The sequence below is a fragment of the Serinus canaria genome, chromosome 7, assembly GCF_022539315.1.
Source record: "Serinus canaria isolate serCan28SL12 chromosome 7, serCan2020, whole genome shotgun sequence".
NCBI lineage: Eukaryota > Metazoa > Chordata > Aves > Passeriformes > Fringillidae > Serinus > Serinus canaria.
Window position 1 is genome coordinate 14,033,871 of NC_066321.1, and position 19,667 is coordinate 14,053,537.

Here is a 19,667-nt window from a genome sequence, read left to right on the forward strand (position 1 = left end):
CCTGTTTCAGCTTAGTCTGACTTTATTTGAAAATGGAAACTAAGAGGAAAGCAGATGAGGAATATAGTGCTCCTGTGAGCAAACTGTTATTTCACATGGATTTTTATTGTCCCATCGTTGTTCAGATAGTGTGGTAATACCTACAAATACATAGTTAATAATTGTAGGGTTACAGTTAATTTTAGGAATATTTTTTGAGTCACGTCAATATGCATAAAAGAATTAACAAGTTGTTTTTAAAAATGTTCAGTGTACCAAATATTGATTGCTTTTAATTAATTTTTGTAATATACTTCTCTTGTCTCTGGATTTCATAGCAAACAGAAATTATATCTTAAAGTGTAATCTGGTCCTTTACCAGGAGTGTGAGTAATTATGCCCAGTAGTAGCTGCACATCCCCTTAGTGGAATAAAATTATTAGGCGTGATTGCAGGATTAAAATTATAGTGGATAGGTAATGATATCAGGAAGTTTTTAACTACAGCTGGAATTTTCAAGACCCATATGTTATCTTAAGTTTTGCCTCCTAAATTTTATTGTTTGGAATGATACAACTTGACACTACTCAAATGTATGTTTTGTATTAAATTGTTTTTTAAAAAAGTTCAATGGAAAGATGATTCGTTATTGACTAGGAAAACTGGAACAGCTCCAAATACATAATTAAATAGGGAATAGAACCACCTTATATTCTTTTCCTGAGTTGTTCACATCCCTCAGGAAAGAAGATCAGAGGCCGCTTAAACTTTGATTTTTAATTTATAAGCTGTGCCATGTAAATCAAGAAATAATACCTGAAAATATTACAAAGGAGCAAACAAAAAAAGGTGTAGTGATACACACATCTAGTTATGTATACTATACTGAATGTAAAATTTCCTGAGCATTTAGAAACAGGAAAGAAGTATTGCAGGTAGAATAATCTGAGCTGAGGAATCATGCCGTAATACAGTGAACAGACCTGCTGTGGTGCAGGTTGTCACTTACTTCAACAGCCTTATGGTAATTTGCTAAATAAAGAAGATAAAATAAAAAGATTAAATGAATGAAGAAAAATGTAAGATATAATGACATTAGTTCTGAGACTATAATGTAAGGAGCTTTAACAAAGAGATGTTATTGTAATCAATGTCCATAGTAGTGTGTGATCTTTGTGACAGGGCTTCTATGATTGCAGGCTTTCTGTGTGTGTGTGCTGCTGTAGCTCCAACTATTCCAGTGATGCCCCTTGATGAAACTGTTTTTCCTTTTTGTTTTAGATTCAGCCATGTTCATTAATAGAGTAGACTGCTAACAGAAGTGCTTATTTGCTAGCACAGCTATATATACTCTGGATTGTTGTTGAAGTAGCTTTATTAATTAAGGATGAGACTTTTTGCAGTTCCTTTTTGATGAATCTTTGCTAGAAAAATTTAATAGCATAGATATGGTAAGTGTTAGGTTTAGGTCTTGTATTAACTATTGTCATTTTCCACAATGACTTTTGAATTACTGAAGTATAATTCAGACTGGTAATAGCTTCCAGTAGCACTGTCTTTCATTCCTGCTCATCACCAGGAAGCTATGAGAATATCCTACCCAATATGACTGAATATCCATATTAAGTGATAAATGGAGATATTAAATACAGGGCTTTAACCTCTATGCACTATAATTAATTTTGGTGACTTCTGACTTGAGTAATGCCAGTTGTTTTGTAATTTAATTGGTCCAGTTGTATTAGTGACCTTTTCTTTAAGTCAGGCTAACTCTTGACCATTTGAATCTGTAGATCCAGAGGCATTACTACATGGGCAACCAAGCTCTGAAGGTCTTTGCAGCAAAAGGTGATGAGGTAAGGTAAACTGAAGTGTAATGCTGAATGTATTTTGCTGCAGAACAAAAAAGAGTAGTAGTGATGCTTGAGATTTCCTGTCTTTGTTAATAAATACTTTTAACGCAGTTTACAGAAATGTCTAATTTCATTGCCCAGTAGGTTAAAAAGAAGCCGGATTAAACACTAAATGAATACAGTATCTAATGAATAATGAAAAACTGGTAGATACTATGTTTGAGCAAGATTATGAGGAACCTGAAATTGGTGCTGAAGTCGATTCTTTTGCAGAGCAACAGTGTGCCCTGTCACTGTGTTATTTAGAACAGACCTTCAAAGAACTGGAGGTAAAAAGCTCACTGTGGAGCTCTAATATGTTCCTTTAAGGGACTTTCCTCCCTTTTGCTATCTCATGCAAAACCTCTGAGAGTTCTTCACACCTGGTGAAAAAGGTGGAATGTGCTGAATCTAAAGTTGGCTCGGCTTTGAATGAATGCACTATCGTGATGAGATTTGACCTTTCTGCTTCTTCGATTTGTGAACATGAAAAAATGCTTGTGTTAAAGTTATAGCTGAAATGGAAACTAGTCTTGACTAAATCAATGCTGTTGAATTCCCTGTGAAACATGTATTTCATGATTAAGAACTTGCATGATTTTTTAGACTTCTTTTTTCCCTCCAGAATGCAGCAGTTGCTTTTTCTGCACTTGTTCGTGCATTGGATGAGTTGAAAGTGGTGGCTGTAGTGCGCTATGCTTATGATAGAAGATGCTATCCACAAATTGGAGTAGCTTTTCCATATATTAAGGATACATATGAGGTAATTCTTCTCTCACCCTTCTGCAGAGACCCAGGAGCAACACAGTATGTCAGAACTTTTGCAGCATATGTTTCCCCTGATCCTTCTTACGAGAGACTATTGAAAGAGCTAAATATGTATAGCATGGCTGAGCAGTGACGGAGGTGGGGGCGGACACAACAATCTTCAGACTTTTGAAGGGTATAAACATAAAAGATGGAAAGGAATTACTTAGGGTGGTATGAACTGGAGGAGGTAATTGAATAAAGAAAAAATGAGGCAGAGGAATGTTAAAAAGACCAAATCCAGCTTTTGACTTTGGAGTACAGTAAGCTGTGAAAAAACCTCCGAAAGCGCCAATATATTGGATATTTAAAGCATGGATAATTAGAACTCTGCATGAGAAAAAGGGATCAGATGGGTGGGGGAGGTCTTTATTCCAAGAGCAGAAAAATCGAGTGTAGCCATCACTATGTTATTATTTTAATGCTGTGTTTTACTCTGATTCAAATTGTGTTGCTCTGTACATATTTTAAATGTTTGTATGTGTACAGACATTACATCTTCATATTTTTCTTAGGTTTTACATTGCCCTGATATGGCACTCTGGGGATACAGATTTTCATTTTTTTTTTCAGGCTCAGTTGTTTTTTCTTTCCTCTTGCACAGTGTCTCATCTATGTGCAGCTACCCTATATGGAAGACTTAAGACAGTATGTATTTTCATCCTTGAAAAACAGTAAAAAATACATTCCTACAGGTAAGACATTTGCTGGTCAAGTAACCTGCTTGTTGTCTTCTAAGACACTCTAAAAGAGTTAGAATATTTGGCTCACCAATGAAAGCATAAGTTCTGTTGTTATTTTGGCTTAGGAAAACACCCAGGTATTTGGGCATCTCTTATGGTGATGTCATCTTGAAGTGTAAATGTGTATTAAAGCTTTGGCACTTCAGGTGCAGGCTGAGCAGATCCAAGTTTGCAGGCAGTATTTCAACTGTCCTGTTAAATGGCTTCTGGCTCAGGTTACAGCATTGTGAGTCTCACAGGATCCTGTGATAGAGAGCTGCAATTAGTCGTCTGTATCCTTTGATCTTTGAACTCATTTGTGGGAGTAAATGGCCAAACCTTGCGGGATCTACAGTGTGTGATTAGCTAGCTAGAATTAGAGCAGAGGCAGCTGCTCTGTTGGTGCAGAGCTGGTCCTGTAGCCATTTGCAGTATGGTCTGTTAATATAATGTACAAAGGCAAAGAGAGTATTTTCTGTGGAGTGTTATTAAACCATGTGCTTATTGGTGTCCTGCTTGAGATGGATGGCATTTTTGGAGAACATGTAGCTACACAAAACTTGACTTGCTGTTCTGAGAGTTTTGCACAGCAATGAGTCTTAAGTGGATGTAGTTTAAAATCCACTCCTGCTTCTTTCATTTGTTATGAGATGCACTGAATGGGCACCTGCATGTCAAGGTATATTTAGCATGCTGGTTTGTTTCTGTAGCTGTTTCTCGTTTTCTTGCCTGTAACTAGCAGTTTGATAACAAATCTAAAACCTGTCTTACCAAAGCAGTAGCTGGCTATTGTGAACTGTTAATTTGCAATCATAACTTTAAAAATTTATATTATGCCATTTAGTTTTGCAAACCAACTGTTCTCCTTATTTTCTAAGTGGCCTATAAACCTTCTGTTGCAAATGAAAACATCTTGAAAAAGAAAAGCTAAAGCAGAAAGGCGACAATAATTGAGGTCTTGGGAGGAAAAGAAAAGGCTTTATGACTTTACACTGTAGTCCTTAAATAAAGCAGGGGTTTATTATTGTGTCCATTATCCATATTCTTTATTGGCACATCCATAGCTGTAGTGTGTTCTGTGGCATTTTCACCATGACTTGGTGAAAATCTCGCATTGTGAAGCAAATCTTCACTTATAAATGGTTTCAAGAAATCAATCCATCTGCAAGTGTATTTAATCTTCCTTTGTATGTAATTGCTGCTTTAGTGGATCAGTTATCTGCTGTTGACTCACTGATCGATTCGATGAATTTGGTTCATGAAGATGGAGAAACTTTTGAGGACCTATTTAAGCCCAGCAAAATTCCAAACCCTCATTTTCAGAGATTATATCAGGTGAGATGAACTATATGGTATTTTTAAAAAACTTTTTTTTCTTAAGACTTTTCAGCCTCCTGTCTTGCTTTGATTCACGTTGGAAAGATCTGCATTGTGAAAATGCAGGTATAAATCTCTGGCATTAAAGTATGTGGAAACTGGTGATTTCTCTGTTGTCCCTGACAGATTTATCTTCAAAACTTCTAGTTTCCAGGAAGCAAGGAAAATTATACCTGTGCTGAGGTGTCCACAACAGCATCAGTGATATTCACAGACACATAGACTAAGCAAGCTAAAACTTGCCTCTCAACACTGTGTTGTAGACATAGAGTCAGTCTTTGGCTTTTGGACAAAGAGAAAAATCGGCAGAAAAGTGGGGATATCTTCAGCTTCTCATTCTGTGTCCTATCACTTTTCTGTGCAGTGTTGCATCTAGCAGTTTTCCATACTAGGTCAGTCTGAGGTGAACTTGTTCAGTAATAAATGGTTATTAACATTGTTGACATTTAAAATGTTCTGTTTGGGTGTCTAAGCTGATGCACTTTACGAGCCAGCAGAACAGTTCACACTTCCTGCAGTTATTATATCAAGCTGTCTCCATTTTGATTTGCATTCCTTTCATGTCACGAAGACTTTCATTGCAACTGTCAGGATGAGAGACTTAATTATACATTGGAATTCAAGTGTTAAAAATGACGCAGCAAATTCAAAAATAAAGAAAATTATGTTGCAATTTAAGCAACTGCAGAATTGTACTGTATGCAGAACCGTAGAGATAGATTGAATGTGTGACTCTGCTCTGAAAATTGACCAAAAATGGTATTATAGCAATCATGTTCATATCTCAGCAATTCCACATGTTTTATTTCGGTTTCCAAGTAGGAAGATTTTTTTTTTTTAATTAAGAAAACTTACCCTAGCTTCCCAAAGCCTTGCTTCCTCAGTGTTGTTAAAATAACCAAAGGATCTGAAGGTCAATGTGTGCTTTAGGAACACATGTAAGCCCACTGTCTTCAACCCTACTCTGATTGACACCTGAAGAACTCAGAGGTCTCATCAAGTTCTGCCAGTCAAATTGACAAGACAGTGTGTAACTGAGTGCAAGATTTGATCAGTTGGAGGTTATTGCAGGGCAAGAACTTAAAATGAACTGACCTCTTCACAACTCTTATTTTAGGAAGGGTTGCTAAGCATGGATATTACAAAACTTGGGCATTGCTTGTAAATGAAGTACTTGGGGGTTAGAATTTCTTCTGTTATACTGCTCTAACTCTATTGCTAGATAGAGTTTTGCATTCTTTTAGTTTAGTGGATGTCATTAATTGGTGAAAGATGGGTTTTTTTAGGTGTGCTATTTGTCTTCTGAAGTAGTGTGATGGTAGTGTTCCAGCACTTGAGTCAATTGCTGCTGGAAGAGGATAACTGAGTAACTTGCCACTTTTCTTAGAGGATAAGAGGATTTTGTAAGGGTGAGTGCTACTGGTAGAAAAAGCATTTATTGACTGAATATGTGGGGTAGGATGCAATTTCTGTCCTTGCTGTTCAGAAAGCCCTTAAACTGTCAGTCCCCTTAGTGCTTTCTTTTGGCCACACTCAGCCCCATTTGTTTGTACGATTACAAAATTATTATAATCTTGTTATATTTATATAATTGTTATATAATTATTATAATCTTATTATAATCTCTGTAAGTTGTTCTCTCCTTTGCTGTGAAGATATCCCAGATTCTTAGTATTTTGCTCTTAGGCAAAATGGCACTGCTGGTTCCTTAAGAACTGTGAAGAAAAACTCTGCATCATCTTTTGACTGCAGCCAGTAAGTGGATTGGGCTGAATAGAACCTATAAATGGTTTTGAAAAATAACTCTGAAGAAAAGGATGAACTCCTACTTCATTTCCTTGCTTTGTTGCCTCATGAAGATATTTGGAATGATAAGTGACAAGAGCCAGAATTTAAACAAAAACATCAAGCTAAATTACATCTCTGGAAGTAGTGGTAGGCATCAGGAAATGACAGAGTGGGTGAGAAGTAGTTGTTAATGCTTGCTGGAGTAGATGAGGAATATCCTATATCCAGACTTTCAACTTTTATTCCTTGCTTCCAGAAAAAACTGGGTGAATTTCTGTAGCTTTTGTAGTGGTAGACTTCCAACATTATTGTGTAAGTTGTCCATCTTAAATACAAGGATTTGAATCACCTAAGATGTTTAGGGAATGCAGTGCATTTATTTGTTAGCCAAATAAACAAATTGCTCAGCAATGGTGGTTCTGTAGAGAGATGGACCTGTTGGTCTGTTGGTGCAGGTATGTCATTGCTTATTACAGTTAATGGTGTGAAGCCCACTTCATTACATCCATTGACCAATATCTTGGTGTGACCACTGTTCCTGAAAGCTGGCTGTGGAGATGTAAGAAATTAGGAAGAGCAATGAGAAGCTATTGCCTTGGTGACAGCACACATGAATAGAGCAGTGAGTCTGCAAGGCAGTGGCAGTGTGGGTTTCCTCTAGCTGTGAGGGTAGGAGTGATTCTTGCTGGACACAGAAGGAAGGGAAGGGGGGAAGCAAGGTTAAGAGGGACAGTGTTGGTTTAGAAACTCCAGCTTGTCTGTTTAACTTAGTCTCCATTTAGCACCTGAGTTTTGACAGTTCCTGCCATCTCAGGTTTCAGTTGTAGTCATCTGCTTTAAAAACAGGTACAAGTGGATGCTGTGGCCACTCAGTCTGCTCAGCTCCTGCAGCTGCATACATTAAGATGTCAGTTACAAAAGCCTGAAACACACAGGCATAACGGGACTTTTTTTGCTTTGTGAGCTTAATTCAATTACCTGATTTTTTTTTTTTATCACAAGAGCCATTTCTGCAGCTTCCAGCAACATTTTTACTCTCTTTCAAAATAATTCTGCCTTAAATCATTACAAGTGTTTCCAAATCAGTAGCCTTGTACATCGGCCTCCTTTTGGCAGTATGTTCTAATATGGACTGGAATGTTAATGGCAGCCTGAAAACACATCAGTATTGATGTGTCACATATTGTCTTGATTTTCTGTATTGGCAGATTTCCAGTATGAATAGGAGCTTTTATTTGCTTTGCCAACAGGGGCACAAATCTCTGCTGTATTCCTAGTTTACTGAGTAGCTACCTTCACAAGGGTGTCTAATGCACCTAGTACAACGGGCATAGAAAAAAAATTGTCTCCTCTGTATATCTCAGGTTTTGATGTGTGTGTGTGTGCATGCACAGGTATGTGTGTGTGTGTATTTGTAAATGCACATACCTCTCTGCTGCTATCTCGCACTTCACAAAATTGTAAAGATATTTATTTTGTTTTCAAAACCCTCCATGGAATTTCTGTAGCCTGTCTCATTAACCTCATCTCTCCCCGTCTGCTTGATTCCATGACTATGTGCACTGACTCTACACTTGGGTGAAAAATCCTTCTCTATAGCTCTCACCATCTGTTCCAGCTTTATGCATCTGTCAGGCCCCTTCATTCCCTACTCCTTTCAAAGCTAGGTTCCAAACATTCATCTATTCTGTGCCTCACCTGTGCACATTTAATATTCTCTCTTTCTATTTGCAGTCTCTCTTAAGTTTGTGAACATTCCTCCTGTATGCATACTGAGTTTAATTGACCAAGAAGAAATATTTTCTTTGAGGGACATTAAACTGTTACAAAAACTGGAATGTGTGGTTGGGATAGATCTCATTTACCTAATTTTGAAGTGTATAGACATCTCTCTCGTGGGACTGTTTTATAAAAGAACTGCTTTTTAAAGGTAGAGTGAAGATAAAAATATGAAAAGTTGCAGATGACTGTTTCATTCCTGGGATTTTTCTAATAATTTTCATAGAACTCATTCCAGTGAGTGTGGGAACACTCATCTGCATCAGTATTCTTGTTTAATATCAATAATAAGCTCCTTAAACAGTTGATCATAAACTTTCAGTCCATTGTGAAACAGAATATTTTTCAACAATACAAAGATAGTATGTTTAATATGGAAGATATTTTGCAGTTACCATATAGTAAGTTTTTAATATAATTAAAAGTTCTGCTTTGCTCAGACTGTTCTGTTTCTTGTAGTGCTTGCAGCACAAGGCTTTTCACTCTGATAAGCCACTGCCACCAGTAGAACAGCACCTTTTGGAAATGCTGGAGATGCCTTGTGTGGTAAGAGAAAGGTGTCAGGCTCCTCTGGAAAGAGTAAAAGCACTTTTCCCCCTAAAGGAAGTTGGCAAGAAAAAAGAAGAGAAGACTGCACAAGACATCTTCAAAGACAAGTACGTTGGAAATGTATTATAGATTTTTTTGAAACTTTTTTTTTACACTTCAGGTTGTTTTTGCTGGATGAATCAGGCTCAGAATCTTTTGAACAGAAAATCAATGAGTTACACACTGGAAAAAATGCTGATGGATAGAGAATATTGTGGTGCCACAGAATGTCTGGAGTATTTTGTGAATAGTGGTGGTCATACTGTTGCAGTGCAGGACACAATAGGAACCAGTAAGTTCCTCATGTCTGGGGAGCCTGTACCTACTCATGTAAGTTCCTCGTGTCTGTATTTGCTGTCACAGAATCACAAAATCCATCAGATTGGAATGGACCACCGGAGGCTTCTTGGTCAACCTGTTGCTCAAAGACCACCTGTGAGATCTAAGGAGGGATTCATACAGTCTGGCTTTGAAAACCTGCAGGGTTTCTGCATCCTTTCTGGGCAACCTGTTGCATTACTTCTTGTCTCCTGGTCAGACAGTTTGTCCTAGAGGTGGTTATAAAATAGTTCAAATAACACTAACAGGGGGTCTAATTTAGTTCAGAATAAATGCCATGGCTCTTTAAATTAGCCATAAAGTTGAGCCTTCCTTCTCAGCATGCTTGATTTAGGTAATTGTCTGGCTTTCATTTTGAATATCAAAAGAAAAGCAGTTTCATTATTATCTGCTGTGCAATTAATGTGGTTTTCTCCAAAAAAATCAAGCTGTTATAGACTCTTCCTGGAACAGCTATTGTTTGAACAGTTTTAAGACAGGGTATTTTTGTTGTTATTGAATGGACTGTTTAGTTTATTTGTGCTGCACATAGGAAGAATAAAAGCTAAATTGATATTGCAGTTGTACTGTCACCCCAGCCAAATCAATTTGCATAAACAAAATCTGTTTCTGAGAAATTAATTTATTGAAATCTATAATATAACTAGTGGGTCCCTGAGATGTTGGAGTGTTCTCAGTTAGCTCCTTCTCTCTTTATTTTGTCATTTTTGGTTCAGTCCTTTCAGCACTAGGAATGATGTCTTTGAGGTGTTTTGAGCTCTTGCTTAGCTCAGTCCTCTCCTCTGGGTTGGGAAGAGCCTCCTCAGCATGTTCTCTTTGGTAAGACATGACACAGGACTCCTCACTTTGCTGCTTGAGACCACATTCCTCTCTACAGGGAAATACCTGGCTTTTTGTTGTTGTTGTTGCTGATTTCAGTGTATTCCTGTTGCCTTGGTGTGTCTGTGAATTCATACTGATTCAATTCTCTTTTCCTTACTCCGTGCTTCAGTTTCTCTGGGTTTATGTACATATGTACATTTATATGTATATCTTAAAAAGTGGTAGAGCCAGTTTAGAAATAAAAGGCAAAAAATTTGGCTCAAACAAGCTAGAGAGAGAATTTAAACAAAAAGCAATGACCCATTACTGTTAGTTGCTTTAAAATATACCTTCTCAAAAGCATCTGACAAGCAAGAAGGAAATCTATTTTGTATAAAAATGGGTTTCCTTTAAAGGGGTGATAAAACTAGCTGTAAAAGTAATTTAGATAGAAATTGATGTTGGGCATTAAAATTATTTTAAAAAAAAAGCTGTAAAGGAAGTGAAAGGATACAGACTTAACTATGCAAAGTAGAATGAATGACAGTTAAGATTTTTTTTAAATTGCAGAAAATTGGTATTGCTGTAGTAATGAATGGGACTGGTAGTATTTTATCATTGCTACAATGACAGTCTTAACTTTGTTTTTGTTCTGTGTTTGGGAAAAGGCTGCGATGATAGATTTTATTCACTGGATAAAGAAAAGTGCATCACTCTGCAACAACGATTAAGGAAAATATTAAATTACAGAGGCTCTTGCACAGGTTGCCCAGAGAGGTTGTGTGTGCCCCTTCCTGGCAGTGTTCAAGGCCAGGCTGGGTGGGGCTTTGGACAGCCCGGTTTGGTGGGAGGTGTCCCTTCCTATGGCGGGTGTTTTGGAAGTGGGTGATCTTTAAGGTTCCTTCCAAGCCAAACCATTCTGTGATTCTAAATGCTATGGCTCTATGAGATTCAAGTTATTAATACTAAGACATAGGTTGCACTTAAATATTTGGAAAAAGTTGTTTAAAAGATGTCTTAACCTTATTTTTGTTTTCTAAAACTGATTTGTATCTCCTGTCATCATATTGACCAGATTCTTCTCTGTTAATTTTTAAGGTCTAATGGGACTAAAGCAGCGTAATTTTAGGCATGATATCTTAATAGAGATTTCACTATTAATTTGTATCACTTTTGCTTAAGATCTGTCTAGTTTAAAAAAATTCCAGTAATATAGAAAACATTTTACTTTTTCCTACTTAGCTTGGCTGTGGAGAGGCTATTATCTCATCTAGCTTTGTAGGATGTGAAAGGCTTCTATATTAATGTAGAAGTGGGTGTTTTAAATTAATCTTGTATTTTATTAATTTTTCTCAAATAGTAATTGCACGTTTTGCAGTTTAAAAATACTGCTAATCAGTGCATATTCTAAATGTCAGATCCTTGGCTGGTATAAATGGCTATGGATTCATTAGTTTCTGCTGTGCTGCACTGATTAATGACAACTGTAGATTTGGTCCTAGGCTGTTAAATGCAGCATCATCATTTATTTTCTCCTTCCTCCAATCCCAGAGCATTTTGAATCAGTAAAAATAATGCAGGAAGAAAAAGAAGTAAATTGATTGCCATATACTTTTGGAAGAAATTATTCTAGAAGAAAATTTCTTCTAGAAATTTCTGGGTTCTGTACACCTTTCATAAAACCATGTTATTACACAAGATTTTTGTTTCCAGGGGAGCTTCTAAACTCTCTGGTTTTGATAAGTATCAGTTTCTCCTTTTACAGATAGACACACTGGATTTTCAAAACAGTCAAGCAACTTGTTCAAGGTTAGCCAGAAAGTCAGCAGAGTTGAGAATGAAGCAAAGGTATCCTATCCTTGTCCTTAGGCATAGCTAAAGTCATCATTTCTCCCAGAGTGATAAGTAAGGTTATGCTGAATGACAGGAGTTGCTGAGGAGAAGGGATTTCATTTTGGTAGTGACAAAATTAAGCACAGAGAAGATTGCTGAAACAAAGTGAGATAGACAATGATTGTGAAGTAGGGGAGGAGGGTGCTATAGAAAGCAAAAAGGAAGACTCCACAAGTTCTTTCTAATAGTTGATTGCTTCTGTAACATGCAATGCAGTTTTTGCAATCACTTCTAATCTTGCTCAATGAAAAGTGGTTCCTAGTCCAGGATCTCTGGCTTTGTCCCTACATCATCAAGCAGTTTCTTCTTTTCACAGTAGCAAAAGTTTTTGGAAAAACTTGTTACTTTGTTTTGGCATTCCTTGAACACAAACCCTGCCCTTTGGGTTGCTCAGTAGCTTTCAGTCATTCTTAAACGGAAATCAATTTGTCTGTGTCAGTAGCCTGACAGCATCTGATTTTCTTCCTCTTTTGTGATTATCTGGATTTTCCTCTGTTGCTGAGATATGCTCTGAAGTGTAGCATGTTACATGTTGGAATTAAGTTCCTAGCTTGAAAGTACACCTTGCTCTATGCTACCTGCAAGGACAAAGCAAGAAAGTAGCCCAAAATCACAATTAGCTTTTTAAAAACAAAAATAGTTTTTTGAAAGCATTTTGAGATGTAGGTTAAAATGTCCTAAGATAGTTCTGATCTGCTTAACTAGAGTTTGTCTAGCAGGTTTTAACAAACACAGGGTGAAAGTCTACAGAGCTCTCATGTGCTGATGGAGAATAGTGGTCATTAAACTCAAAAGCCACTGTGTAAACAGGTTTGTAGTAGCTATAAATTCCAAGACAGGCTCTAGCAGGTAGTGATTGAACAGTAAATTAATTTCTTACTAAAATGGTAACTTTTCACTGACATTTCATGTTTAGAAAAAAAATCTAGTGAAAATACCAAATGTCATGTTTTATACTTTAAATTATCAAGGCTAACTCAATACAGAGGTTTCAAAAAAGTTTTTGGAGATATTCTGTATTTAGAAAGATGAAGAAGGTCTGTAAAAGGATATTTACACCTCAAATAAGCAGTAATAATCTCATACCTTCAACAAGTGATGCCTTTGCTGTATGTGACGATGAAGTTAGATCTCTTTCTACTGTCTGGTTTGTGCAGCCCAAGGGAAAAATAAGACATGGTTAAGTGTTGATTTTGGTACAGTTATGTAATGAAGTTTAGTTCAGTGTATAGTTCATTAATTTACTGACTCCCTAGTTAGTAAGCAGGACAGTCATCTTCAAGTGTTTATATTCATTTTTGTCCTTCTCATTTGCAGTGAAGATGAAGCCAGCCTTAAGAAACCAAAAATTGAAGATGAGGAAGAGAGCTTTAGCCTCATGAAACTTGCTGAAGGCAATATCACATCTGTAAGCATATTTTTACAAAGCTGATTATCAAAGGGGAAGATTAATTCTCTAAGTCTATTGTAGTGAATATACAGAATTCCTGAGAAAATGAGAGTTTCTAGCTGAAATATGACTGAAATACTGTCTACTTGTACATCTGAGACTCTGCTAGAGATTGTGAAGACAACTTGCTCTGCCCTTAGGCATGTGTTAGCACAAGTTTCCATCAGTTGTGGATATTTTAGGACAAAATTCTCTCCTGGTATTTAGAACTCTAAAAGGAAAGCCTGAGGATCTGAAGAAAACAAAATTGGAGCTCAGTGGTTGAATTTTGTTTTTGCTGTCTTCCATGTTTTCTACAACCTAGAAGTTGCCTCTGTGTATTTAATGAAAAGTATTGCTGTGATTTTAGACATGTGTCTCTCCATTAATTGGGGGTCTGAATCAGAAATTTGGCTTCATCTTGCCTCTAGATCTAACTTACAATTTTATGGCTTAGATGAAACTTTTATTGTAACTGTGCACCTTCCTTTATTTGATGTTTTCCTATTACAAAAAATAATTAATATTGAACTAACTTCTTGTTTTCAAATGTGCTGTTCTTTAAGGTTAATTTTGAAAAAAAGCATTATTGATACTTACAAAAATATTTTTGAAGTCTTAAAAAGATTTCAGTGTTCTGCACTTCTAATGTAATTTTCTGATATTTCCTGAAAAGTGGCATTGCTAGATCTTAAAGAAATACATTGAGACCAAGCAAACTAATTGCAAAGTACATGAATTATTTTGACAGTAAAGCATAAAAAAAAAAGTTGAAGAATTTTGATTGCTGATAGGAAATTTTAAGCAATGTATGGTTGTTGGGGTTTTTTTCCCCTCAAGTTAGTGCATCCGTTTTGCAGTGTTTATTTATATTTGACCTGGTTTTAGTTCCTTTGAAAGGTTTCTGCATTTGCATGCCCATTTAGAGCTTTGGCTTTAAGATGTCAGACTCTGGCAGAAAGGTTAGATGATTTAAGTGCAAGCTTTTAATTTTGAGGTCCTATTGGAGTGGCAAGCCACTGATTCTGTACCCATGTGCCTGGGAGATCACACTCCTCACTAACCATCTGGTGAGATTAGAGAGGTGTAAGAGGTCTGTGCTACAGACAATCTCAGAGCTTTACTAGCAGATAATGTCAATTGTTGTGCTTCTGTTCTCTCAGCACCAGAGAAGTGGCCAGCCTGTAACAGTGCAGCAGAATGACTTCATAGCCAACCTTTGCCAGGAGTACTGTGCATTAACACACTTTATAAGACTTGCATTTTTGAGTCTGAATGCAGAGAAGTGCACAGTTTCTGTTTTCATATTAAAATAAAAAAAAAATTTAAGATTCTTGTTTCCTGACAAGAAAAAAGAGATGGGTTTTGGAAGACAATTGAATTGGTTTTGTACTTTTTGTAGGTAGGCAGTGTTAACCCAGCAGAAGATTTCCGAATTCTAGTGAGGAAGAAAAATGCTGACTTCAAAGATGGTAAATGACTTTTGTCTATCTTAATTATATTAGTAGCACCTTCAGAGTTCAGTAAATGCAATCCATTTGTCTAAACTTAAGTTTCTAGTTCAGTGTGAGTTGCTCTGGAATTTACAGGTTAGCTTGTAGTGCCACTCAGCCAAGGAAGGTGTCATTTGTAATTCCCATGTTAATACTTGCCTTCCCCATTAAAAATCTCAGGTAGCTGTGTTTGGCTAAGAAGGTGCTAGAGAGCTACATTGAGGCACCTGGGCAACCCCTCAGGTGTTTCTAACAGAAGACCCCTTGGTATTCACTGACTGCCTCATTCAGGATGAGCCTCAGCTTCTCATTCCTAGGATCTTTCTGGCCTGAAGTGGAGAGCTGGTGGGTGTGCACAGTGTGAGAAACCTGTCTCCTGTTGCCTGAACAAAAAAGAGACTCATGCCTGGGACTTAAATCTTCACATGAAAAGGTCATTTCTTACTGCTTGTGAGTGCACAGGTGAATTCAGAGTGGAATAAGCAGATAGTATTTGTAATCTGAAAGTTGAGAGAAGGCTCTGTGTGCACTGACTCTTCTCAGAGATGAGAAAGAACTCAAGGCACAGGTCAAGCACTGTCTTGCATGGCCTAAGTCTGAAAATGCCATGAAATTATCATTGGTTTGTATGGTATTTCCCTCTTTGGGTAGCTGTACAGAGATAGATGTAATCCAAAGGTGTTTTAAGAAGAATGCACAAGATGGACAGGGTCCTTTATCTCATAAAGGGTGATTTGAAGGTTGTGGCAGGGTAAACCTGATCTGCCAGATAGCTATTAATGTCACATTCCTTTTCAAAGAATGATTTGCAGAGGTCCTTAAGTGAGGTACTGGGTATTTCAACAAGACCTTTGGTCGTTTTGGATGTAGTTTCAGGAGTGTGTTTAGCAGTATATTAAGTTGTGATACAGCCTGTTAAAACCTGCATAGCTATTTCTCTCCAAAATTTCCAGACCTCTATGCCAGATAGCTAGCTTCTTTACATGGATTTTTCATTAGACCCAGAAGAAATTATTTATTGAAAAAATATTTGGAGTTGTGTTCTTAAACCTCAGCCATATTAATATGCAGTTAATAAAGCATTGTACAATACATTAGAATACAGAAACTGTGGAACAGTTGACTACTTTGTTATGGTGATAAATTTTATCATGTAGGAAAGCTTTAAGGCAGAAGTAAGTATAGGGATTACCCTTGAAGATGGTTTAACTAGAAAGAGTGCTTAAATATGTCTACTTGGTAGCTGTGCTGGAGATAACTGCAGCACATGGTTGGAAGGTTCTGGGTAACTGCTGGATGTAACTGCAGTACATGTTTGGAAGGTTCTGAAATTTTGAGCAATTTGCTTTTATTCTTCGTGATCTGCTCTGTAATGATAACATGCAGTTAAACAGAATGTAGTGCAGTCACCCATTTAAAGGAGAGATAGAAGCCACTATAAATAAAAACATACTTTGCATATTATCTCTTTCTTCTGGATAATCCTTTTTGTGCTTTAGAGCCTTTTAGGTGGCCTAATACATTGAACATTGCAGGCATGTTTTTAATGTCTTGCTGTATTGCACTTTGGTTATGTAAATAGTAAATTCTGCCTTAAAACTATTCAGTGGTTCTAAGGGATTTTTTGGTATAATTTTGTCATTTAATGATGAAATTTGTTTCCCTCTGCTAGAACATAAGAAATACAAAATTTCTTTGCAGAAAAGGATAATCTATGGCATTCAAATACTTATTTGTAAAAAGGGTAGCATTTTTTGTATCAGGATGCAGACAGGAGACCTGCTAAGTTGCATTCTGTGTTTCTTTCTTGTATTAAAAAAACATCTGCTACAGTCTTCCTAACTGAATAGAGTTTACATTCACCTTTTAAAATAACAGCAGTCCTTTTATTGGGAGGAGAAAGACCTTTCAGCTGTTTGATTGGAGGTGGGTTGTATTTTAGTAGATAGACAAGTTGTAGCAGTAGGAAGAGTTGTACTTTAAATAGTGACACTACAGTTGCTTTTTAATTCAGCTGCAGGTTAATGGCATACCCACACCAAAATTATAAAGGTAGCAGTACCAGAGGATGGCAAGGTGATTATTTTTCTTCTGAAACAGCTTGTAGGAAGTTCTGATGGTATATTTATCGCTGAAAACAGGTACCAGTATATTTCCTGCAGTGCCCTCACTGGGATGTGTTAGTCAGGGTTTGTACCTTTCATAGCAGAAGTCTTAAGTGGAAGCTAGTCTGTGTCTGATGCTGTGTGAGATCTTTGCCACTAATGCCTAAATGAGTATTTGCAGAAAATCAAAGGTTTTCAGATTGGTAAGGGTCTTAGAGACACAGCTCAATTCCTGAAATAATCGACTTTGGTTTTACTTGAAAACTGTGTCCTTTATTACAGTAGGGAGCTGTTTAAGGGTTACGTGGTGAGATATGTTTGATGGTTTCAGCTTACTGGTTAATGCTGATGGTCATGTAACTAGAATTGTGTTCCCCTCTAGACATCCTCTCTTATTTGCATTCATGGCCAGAAAGATGTCATGTTATGCAGGTCTTATTTTGAGCAAGTCACAAGTGTAGAGTCATCACAAAGAGATGTCTCCTGATAACAGCTTCTGACGTTTTTGTCAATGACTGCACATAAAATAGATTAGTTTACCTGAGTAGAATCTAATTGTTGCTCCCAAGTGTGTACAATGAGTTTCTTCATTGCTGTGTCTTCAGAGAAAGCTTCAGAAAATGCAGTCAATGCTTGCCATCTTTGTAATGCCAAGGTAGTAGCCACGTACTGCCAGTTCATCCTCCTATTTGGAGGTTTCCTTCCATGTCTGCATCTCTGGAGAGCAGATCATGTCTGATGTCTTGTATTGTATTTTCATAGGCTTCTGTGTAAGATAGAATCAGGGGAGTAGAAAAAGGTACTGACGCATGCGCAGTATTTTCTTTGATTTGTAAATTTTCTGTGTGAGTTTATAGGCCACATTTTATTGCATCTTACAGTACTCCTGTCTGAGAACATGATGTTGAAAAAGCTTTTTATTTACTGATTTTCTACTGGGAGAGAAATCTGCATGTCCAGAGAGAAATTGCACTAAGCTCTCATTTCTATATTTATAGTAAATTAGTTAATATATTTTTCCTAGGCATTTCTAGAAAAATATAGCTGAAAGAATCAGTAACTGCTTGTGAACAAGGATGATATTTTATTGCAAGATTTTCTGTAGAAATAAGTATAGTTAATTACCTTTCTGGAGCTAAGAGAGCTTTTTAAAAAGCTAATACTTAATTTAACTCTTTGTTGGCATGTTTTTGCAGTTTGTCTGCATTTTATCTTACTGGATGTTATTGTATATTTCAGAGACTATTTATGCTCTACTGCTAGGCAGGCCAGATGCAATGACTGGTTTGATGAAAATGATTCAGTCATTAGTAGGGCTTTTGCAAACCAAATACTTGAGCATATAGAATCACTTTGAAGTTTTCTGTATATCTGCTTCACAGAGAAGATCAAGCCAGGTTTGTCTTTGAAGGGCATAGTTATTGGGTGAGACTCAAAGCTCTGAGTTGCAACAAACAGAATTTGAATTAGGTGTTATGGGGAAAAAGACAGTAGAGATGGGGCTCCCACAGAAAAAGGGACCCATGAGAACTTGGAGACTCTCCATCTTTGGAGGTACACAGAATGCAAGTCTGTGGAGCACTGAGGCACCTGTTCCACAGTGAACCCTGTTTTTAGCAGGGATTTGGGTCGTATGCCCTTCAGATATCCAGCATCAATCATTCTGATCCATACTCACAGGACATTTAGAGGCACCATTTCAAAACTGAGCAGCACCTCATAGGGCCCTGGATTAGTTCAACAGCCAACAGCTCTTGGTCTTAAAATTCTTATTTCTTGGATTAAAGATGAAGGAGGTCCTTAAAAATTAGTACAGTTTTCAGTTCAGAATTTCTTTCTTCTTTTCAGTTCTAGAAAGATTTTACAGAGCAGTATTTTGAAATGAATTATCAGGTGATTTAACTGATTTGTCAGTGAATCACACTTCAAGCACTGTCCATGAATACAAATCATTACCACCAGCAGCACCTAAATCAGAAAGTTAACCACGGGAGACTTTTGTCTAAAGGAAGAAATTTTTAACCTGATTTTTTTGGGGGGATGGGGGGGGAAATCCCCAAGAAATCAAGCTTGGACTGTAATAATAGACAGTTTTGGCTATTATTATTGTGTAATCTGATTGGTATAGCAATCAAGACCAAGAGCTGAACTGAACAAACATGAAAATAGAACTGCACTTCTGTACTGTAGCTGTTCAGAGATAACAAGTGAATATAATTGTTCATGGCATATTTCACAAAAAATGACAGCACTAGTGAATGTATTTTGGAGAAGCAAATGTATCTGAATGCCAGAGGGGAAGGGATTAAATTCTGCTAGAACTAAAAGATCTTCTATTCTGGGATTTTTTTCCCCTGCAGTTCTCTAACCCTTAATAACTGTATTTGTTATCTAACCAGTCAGATACAGTAGAAAGAGGAGATTAAAATTTTTTGGGATGTTCTGCAGAATGTGGTGGTTATTAGGTGTGCTGGAAATTCCAGTTAATGCAAAATGTAGAAGTCTGTTGTTCGTTCACTTCCTTAAATGTGTGTGGAGTGAGGGAATTGGGAGGGAAGAAAAAGTTACAATTACATGGGAGTGGCCTAAATGGGCTGTCCGTTTGTAACTCAAGGGCCTACTCTTCGAAACCTCAATGCCTGAGATTTGTCTGGGACACATCAGAGTTAATGCTT

At 37.0% G+C, this 19,667-nt stretch overlaps 1 protein-coding gene across 2 annotated transcripts in view; it reads left to right on the top strand.

Annotated features, from left to right (window-relative positions):
• The window catches only part of XRCC5 (X-ray repair cross complementing 5), a 49,612-nt gene that overhangs the window by 17,592 nt on the left and 12,353 nt on the right, over positions 1–19,667 (top strand). Inside the window, exons 10-16 of one of the 2 annotated variants that reach the window (XM_018911400.3) lie at positions 1,773–1,835; positions 2,497–2,634; positions 3,283–3,373; positions 4,608–4,735; positions 8,804–9,000; positions 13,283–13,373; positions 14,797–14,866. In XM_018911400.3, coding sequence (XP_018766945.3) covers positions 1,773–1,835; positions 2,497–2,634; positions 3,283–3,373; positions 4,608–4,735; positions 8,804–9,000; positions 13,283–13,373; positions 14,797–14,866 — 778 coding nt within the window. The remainder of the gene's footprint in view (positions 1–1,772; positions 1,836–2,496; positions 2,635–3,282; positions 3,374–4,607; positions 4,736–8,803; positions 9,001–13,282; positions 13,374–14,796; positions 14,867–19,667) is intronic. The other variant, XM_018911402.3, reaches the window with a different exon arrangement.